Source organism: Egretta garzetta, unplaced genomic scaffold (assembly GCF_000687185.1).
Source record: "Egretta garzetta isolate BGI_Z169 unplaced genomic scaffold, ASM68718v1 scaffold105, whole genome shotgun sequence".
Taxonomy (NCBI): domain Eukaryota; kingdom Metazoa; phylum Chordata; class Aves; order Pelecaniformes; family Ardeidae; genus Egretta; species Egretta garzetta.
The window spans coordinates 1360568-1368307 of record NW_009259598.1 but is presented as its reverse complement, the minus strand read 5'-3'; the positions used below and the strand labels follow the sequence as shown (position 1 = coordinate 1368307).

Genomic DNA, 7740 nt, shown 5'->3' with positions numbered 1-7740 from the left:
GCTGATCACCGAGTCAGTGGCACACTCTCACCCATGGCCAATCTTAATGCAAGAGATGTTTAAAAGGGGAAGGAAAAAAAAAAAAAAAAAAAAGGCATGAGCAGTCAGACTGAAATCCCTGCGCTGGATCAGAAGAGTATACCAAGAAAGTCATTAAGTTTCTATTTGTTGAGTCAACTGCAGTTAAAATCTCGACCACATACTGAAAACGTGGTTCTTGTTCTCTAGAAAAGGACAGGCTGTGATATGGCGATTGTCCCACTGAAAGACTCGCTTGATACACTGGAAGGGTAGGACAGACTTGCAGAAGGGACAGGAACTCTATTCAGTTATTTTTCTCTTTAAGCAGTGGTTAGGAGACTCTGATCATCTGTGTCATTGCTTCTTCATTGGTCTGAGTTGGATCCTACAGATTCAAAATACATATCATGTTGTAACTTCAACAATTTTCCGTAACAGCAGAGAGAATCACACACAACTCTATCAAAAGGAGGTAACTCCTGCCTCCTCCCTTGATTTCTACATGTCATATTTTTGCTGGGTTTTGCAGGCCAGTGCAAGAGAATGGGATATATAAATCCTCGTAGTTCCTAGTAACGTGTTGTTTCTGGTAATGGGGAAGACCTACTACCGATCTAGTATTTGGGAAGGATTCCACTTCAGAATAAGAAACATTCTTCCACTAAAGCCACAGGACTGCTTTAAAGCAGTAATCAACAGTGAGATTTGCTAATTCTTCTCTATTGTGTCCCTTCCTTTGAAAAACCTGTCTTGCGCTTTTAATGTAAATCAGTGCGCAGCTAAGAATCAGATATTCACATTTTTTAATTTTCCATCAGATTTAAGATAAGGTGTCTCTACCTTTAATTCATGTCCTAAAAAAATACTTCTGGTATGCAACCAGAAAGGCTGCAAAGACTATTTCTTAGGACAAACAAATATTCTCTGCTTGTAAAACAAAGTGAATACATTTTATCAATATTACTATAATTCAATTACTAGAGGCAAACACACACATGCTTTCTACAAGAAGTGAAACAGAAGGTTTCTTTACAATGCCTGAAACATAAATTCAAAGGCAGAAAGGGACAAAGGTCAGCAGCCTAGCCCAAAAAAGAGCAAACAAACATTACAAAGACACCTCTGAAGCGTATTCTGAAGAACTGAAAGTGGTAGTTGTCCAAAGAACAGACAAAATTCTACTTGCCTGCATATGAGGGCTATCTTTTTCCTTTGGTGAGAAGAAACGTCCACCTTCTCCCCGCTTCCTGGCCATGGCATGACGATGCCGAGATTCATGCAAGTATTTCTGCAAAAATATGAAAGAGGTAAGGAGAGACCAGCCTGCTCTTTCTAGTTCAGTACTTCCAGTAGGGGAAGTTTCTGAATGCTAGAAAACCCTACCCAGTCCTCATCCTTCCCCCTTCCCCGAAGTGGAAGTATTTACAGTAAATGCCCATTTACAGTACAGCTGCATACACATTCAACAATTAAAAAGCAAGCAGAGGAAGCAGGACAGCCACCAAGGGATTTAAATTACTCTGATGTAGCTTACGAACAAACAAACAAAAAATTGAAGAATGCTAAGATTTCCAGCATCGGTGGTTTTCTGTGCCTTTCTCGTAGAGCAACCCCATATTAGATCCAAGTTATATCCTCACCCTTCTTTCTTTAGGAATTTTTCCCTCTGCTTCAAGCTTAGCACGTGCCTGCCTCCTCTTAAGGATCCGGTGATACTGCTTGGCATTTACATAGAGGGGCTCTTCTTCCAGCATTTCTGCTCCAGGCAAAGGTATTCTCTGGATAGCTGGTACCGATCCAGCTCCAGGTACCATCTGTGCAGAGAAGAATATGGTTTTAGTCCCTGAAGCTCAGAACAAAGTGAGTGCAAAAAAGTAATTAAAAAAAAAAAAAAGTTCAAATGTGAAGTGTTTGGATTTTCTTCAGATAATGCACCTACTTAAACTGAAAGGAGTAATAAAGTTGTTCTCAAAGTGCAGAACAAATTTAAGCAAATCAATTACATATCAGTTCTGCTTGAGGTTTTTTTTCTGATAACGGTAAAATTCCAATTCAATATGCAATTCTATGACCATGTTACTGCTTCTTGTACAATTAAGCACACAGGACATGCCCATTGCTTCCCTTTCTTCTTGGTTATCATTTATTTAATTTATATGATAATTTCAGAGCATTTCTTAACCAAATATTACTTGTAGAGCTGCTGACATCTAGTGGGGACAAATAAAATTCACGTTAAAAGACATCACACTACAAAGAAATAAGAATTGGCAGAAAAAGCCCTCTTATGAATCAGAAAAACAAATACTAAGGGATCGATCCTCAATAAAAGCAATAGTTGATATTTTTAAACCTCTACTTATAGGTTAACAGCTTATTTTGAATTTCAGTTTCTAGATTTCTGATCTCAATAATCTGCTGTGGGAGAAAGTAGAGAATACATAGATCGCAATAGGACACGTTAGAACTGAAAACTGACGTTGTTTAACCTTTAATGGTAATTACTGAGAAGACTGATCATATTAAGGTGACATGAATCTCAGACAACAGTTTGTGTACAGACATCTTAAACCTCAACCTTTAAAAAGATCAATGGAAAGTTAAATACATACCATAACCATTCCACCTGAATTGACAACATTCCCAGCAACTGGCAGCGTCACTGTGACAGTCCCTTGTCCACTACTGGTTGTATTGGTGTTGGCTCCTGTTTGGACAATTTGTGCTCCAGCCAAACTGGCTGCAGGAATGGTGATCATGCCTGTAACAGGGACTGTAACTTTAAGAAAATAAAACACAAAAGAAAAAAAAACCCAAAAACACGCACACAAAAAGAAGGGAACACCATTAGTCCCACTTCTGTTTTTTACTCATTCATCCTTCCATAACATGCAAAAAGATTTCAAAAAGCATCGCATTAGTTTTTAACTAAACCCCATCACCTCGTCTCCATACTTCCTATTTTTTGCCTTTGTATCAGCACAGTAATCCCAGTGTCAGGTCAGAGATCACATACTCTAAGGTGTAAAAGCAAACCAAGTGTTTCTATTTCAGTGCCCCTTGCCAAAGAAAAGAGCCGTATTTTATGTTTCTGGAGAAAGAACTGCAGGCTGAATTCCTGTGTAACAACATAAACATCTCTTCTTCCATTCCCCGTACCAACAACTCACATCACAGCAGTCACAGCACTACTAGCACTGCAACTCAGTGTTTTCTTTGACAATAGTTACAAGGCAATATCCCTTTGATAAGTTTTTATTAAGAAGCCCTGACTCTTTTCACACCAAAGGTCATACCTTGTTGGAGAATGGTTCCATCAGCATTAACTGGCTGATAGACTATGGTCTGGCCTTCAGCTGCTTGTGCTACCTGTTGTCCTTGAACTGCTATTTGTTGCTGGGTCTAAACAAAACAAAGAACACAGTAACTTTACAAATTGCTTATTTTTCAAATTTTACAATTCCTGAATTAACACATGGTGCTTAAGGCGTTTCACGCACCTATTTCTTTTGCTTTATTACCAGCATCAAGAAATAGGAAGGAGCACAAACCAATTGAACTGTAGATCAAATACCTAAAGCACATACACTTTTTCTAGCAGTGCAGTATTTAATATTGAAAGAAACAAGTTCTAGGTTTCCTGTCTCACCATGAATATGTTAAAGGAAGAACTATTCTGCTCAGAAATTTAATTTTGGTCCTGAACAAAAGAATCAGCAGAAAACCCAGGTATGACTAGACTACTTCACAAAATGGCGCAAGTATGGAATTAGCAATACTTCATGTTTTCAAATTTCAACTAATAGACAAAAACAACCATGAACCAATAAAATACAGAAACACAATGGATAAAAACATGCAATCTATTTATTCTGCCCCAGTTATGTATGAAAATACCACAAAAATATGAAATTTATTCTCAAGTTCTCCTCAATATTAATAATTCCTCTTTTTTTTTTTTTTTTTCCCCTTTTTTTACTTAACCACACCTTAAGTCATTTGTCAAGTTTCTCTTCCTATTTCTCTCAAGAAAACCCTTTCATGCTGGTGCAGTTACCTGTGTCTGGCCAGCAGTAACTGCAGTCTGTGGCTGCTGTATAATGATCTGCTGGGTCTGGCCCTGCTGCCCCTGTACCTGCACAGCCTGCCCACCTTGAATCTGAATCTGACCTGGCTGGACCAACTGAATCTGTGGAAGAAAGAGTCAGAAAGGAACATTAACTATGCCTCTTATTTCTCCCTCCTTGGCCTCAGCATTACCAAACCATCTCTGAGGATGATTTACTGTTGCAAAGAAAAAGAAAACACTGATTCTTCTCTTTTTCCACTTTAAAATGAAGAGTTTTAATTTATTCGTCCCTGTGACACAGCAGTCACTACCATACAGAATAGAAGAAACATAACGTGCTGGTGTCATTATGCCCTAGCAGTTCTCCACTGCTTACTCAATAAAATGGTCAAAAGAAATAAATTATTCACATGAAACTAGGAATAATAATACTGAGGTGAAAGAAAAAAAAGAGGACTGAGATTTAAGGTATCTGTAGAGTGGTAATTATCCAGCATGCTGAAGCACTCCTAGATATTTATAAAAGTTGCCTTCAGCTTCGCAGAGAAGTCTTTCCACCAATGTGGAACATTTCTTAGATTAGAAAAGAGGACTGGAACATGGTTTGAATCTTGTGCTTAAAAACCCAGTTACAGATTTTCCTTCAACAACCAGACTGTAAAGGACCTAACACAAAATATATTGGTTTTCAACCAAAGAAACCGTAAATAAACACTAAATAAAACTCTCAAAACACCGAGACATCATGTGCCTTCCTGGACTGTGCTGAGCTTGATTCCTAAATCCCATTTTCAAATCACTAGAACACTTTCATTATGCCACTGTTACAGTTCTTCCCTTAGCTTTTGAGAAACACTCTTCAAGCACCTGTTCAAATGTAAAAACTCTTTTAGATAAGTATTTCAAAATAATTGCTTCTAATAAAATCCATCTTCCACACCTTCTACAGTAGTACCTTCTTTGCAATGGAAATGCTTAAATTCACCTTCAGCCACCACATATTAGAGAAACTCAAGCATGAGAGTTATTTTCAAGAAGCTTTCTTAAATAAATAGATAAATACATAAAACATCCTCTTTCTGAGCCATAAATTGAGTAGGCACCAGATCACCAACTATACTGCGAGGGCCAGTTAAAATAAAAATAAAAAAACAAAAGAAGCCCCCAGAACCCCAAACCAACTCCAGCTGTTTTTAATGGACTTCATTTAAAAGGTTTGCACCATCCCATAAAATACAAAAATCAAATACACAAAGAATTTTCATTGCATTCTTAAGACGCAGCTCACTGCCAGATCCATAGCTGGGGAACAACTGTCTTTGCCTTGTTTATTTTAAGAGTGCTGAGGCAAACATCCTATCTGACAAGGTGAGAACATCACGGTTCGTTCTCTGCAATTCATCTTAAATAAAATGAGGGTTATCTCACCTGCTGCAGTCCCTGTGTTCCAGAAACCGGGACTTGCATGATTGTCTGGCCCTGACCCCCAGGCACAGCCTGCACCATGATCGGCTGGCCAGTTGATGTGATCAGCTGACCTCCGCTTACTTGTACCATCAGTGGTTGACCCTGGACCTAGGAAACAGGAGAAAAAACAAACAGAACAATGAAGAAGTCTGGTGACGTGAAACCAGAAACCAAAATGGCTACCACATGAGGCTAAATGCTTACCTATTTTAATGCAATGACCAGAGAACCTGAGCAACAGTCACTAACCTGAGTTCATATTCAGCCTTAAATATCTTTAGTTTGTAAAACTTTTTCCATTATGTGGTTCTGGATTTAGTATATTAGCTTTTTCTGTTGCAGTCTAACCAAAGCTTGCAAGTCTAATTGCAATAAAGTATGAAAAGCATGGCTCAATTTTCCAGACACAATAACTATCTTCATGCACAGCCCGAGAGCAAAGTGTAATAAAAGAAACTTCATTATCCACATCACTACTCCTAATCTTTAATTTGGGTTCTTCACTAGAAAAAGCCCCAAATAAGCTATTCTGACAGAGAAATTCTGATGTAGCTTCAACTCTCTCTAATTACATGCTCACAACATTTCCACTTCCTAACCGATACATAGCACGCAATGTTCTTAGAGAATATTTTCATGGTTATTAAGTGAAATTACAAATATAAACCCACAAAATGTAGTTCAGTAGGGAAGAGTGAAAGAGAATGAGCAGCAGACACTTCTTGTCCCAACAAAGCTTACAGCAGATTTATACATTTGGCTTAAGAGTTTCTGGATTCTTGGGCCAGGGATGCCTCTGGTCACCAGGAAAAAAGGCCAGTGAGAAGAAAAGGAAGGAGAAAACATCTATTTAAACACCCTCACCTGCTAAGTCCCCAAGCTCCACAAAATATATCTTTGAAAATACCATACCTCCATGGCTTAACTATCAAACGAGTCTTATGAACTAGGTAATCACTTTCTACCACGCTCTGAGTTGTTCAGAAACAAGAGCAACACTACATGATTAAATGTCACAGATTAAATGTCTTCAATTTTCTACCTGTAAATTTCAAGAATACGCAATAGCAAGCGCTCACTCTTCAACCACTGTACAATACCAGACTGAACATCAGTAGATTTTCAGCACATACTGAACTACCTAAAAAAACACCTTCACTTTGCATGGTTCAAATACATTTGTGAATTATATGCTAACACATCTGCAGAAACAACCACACTTGTACCTCAGTGATCAATGCCCTACACAGAATATTGTGACTTTACAGGTCACCTAACACCCTTGCGACACCGTTCTGTTCCTCAACCTTGTAACTATCGCATACGAGTCCCTAACAAAAATCGGTAATACTTGGTTTGAATTACAACAGAGAGAGAGATAAGCATGCTCATGTCAGCCACAGAGAAGCACAGTCAGCAGTACAATACCCAATAAGCAGAAAGAAAAATGATACATTCCAGGATTCTTGTTAATGTATTAGAGCAAGCCCAAACAAAACAAACAAACAAACAAAAAAACACAAAAAAAAAAAACCAAAAGAAGGGGGGGGCACATGACGACCAGGAGGCCACAATGACCCAAGCAATTCAAGTCAGACAGCTTTTCATATTTTAACTCTGAACATAAAAAATGCTGTGTTCAACTTCACACCTGACAAAACCGTTCTGGCCTCTTGGAACTCTGCTCCTTTGAAGAATTAAAAACCAAGCAAAACCAAATACTGAGTGAAAAATGCGCTACTAGACTGCTACAGCTATCCAGGGTTTATCAATTCCTTTAAAAGCCTCCTACATGAGCTAATGAAATGAAGTTTGCATGACAGAAAATACTTCAGGTTGAAACCAATTACAGTTCGAAATAACCTTGCATTTCTTTCCAATTTGTGATGTATCTACTGTTAGGATACATACATCTCTGGGGTTTCCCTGTGTTGTTCACACGTAAGTAAGAAATCAGATCTCTCAATCCCAGAGAAGCCAATATTGTCCCCAGGTGCCATTTTTAATCACAGATGAAAAAGATTCACTCTTCAAGCTCACGGGTCATCCACAACCTCTCTGTCTTTCTTTCATGTGGCGAAGACACAGTGGATGTCAGAAATCTAATCTCCTTGAAAGTACAGGAAATCTTTGGGTTGTATCTCTTGACTGTTACTTCCTCATCTTGGGTGTTTTTTCCTTTG

At 38.4% G+C, this 7740-nt stretch overlaps 1 protein-coding gene across 10 annotated transcripts in view; it reads right to left on the bottom strand.

Annotated features, from left to right (window-relative positions):
• Window positions 1–338: 338 nt before the first annotated feature.
• Window positions 339–7740, bottom strand: part of NFYA (nuclear transcription factor Y subunit alpha) — a 12153-nt gene continuing 4751 nt past the window's right edge. For 4 of the 10 annotated variants that reach the window (XM_009638204.2, XM_035893775.1, XM_009638205.2 and 1 more), the window contains 7 exons: window positions 5519–5665; window positions 4079–4210; window positions 3318–3423; window positions 2634–2800; window positions 1662–1835; window positions 1208–1309; window positions 339–406 (listed from right to left, as the gene is read on the bottom strand). In XM_009638204.2, the coding sequence (XP_009636499.1) occupies window positions 353–406; window positions 1208–1309; window positions 1662–1835; window positions 2634–2800; window positions 3318–3423; window positions 4079–4210; window positions 5519–5665 (882 nt within the window). In that variant the 3' untranslated portion in view covers window positions 339–352. Of the gene's footprint in view, window positions 407–1207; window positions 1310–1661; window positions 1836–2633; window positions 2801–3317; window positions 3424–4078; window positions 4211–5518; window positions 5666–7468; window positions 7735–7740 lie in introns of those variants that run through there. The other 6 variants (XM_035893778.1, XM_009638208.2, XM_035893779.1 and 3 more) reach the window with 4 other exon arrangements.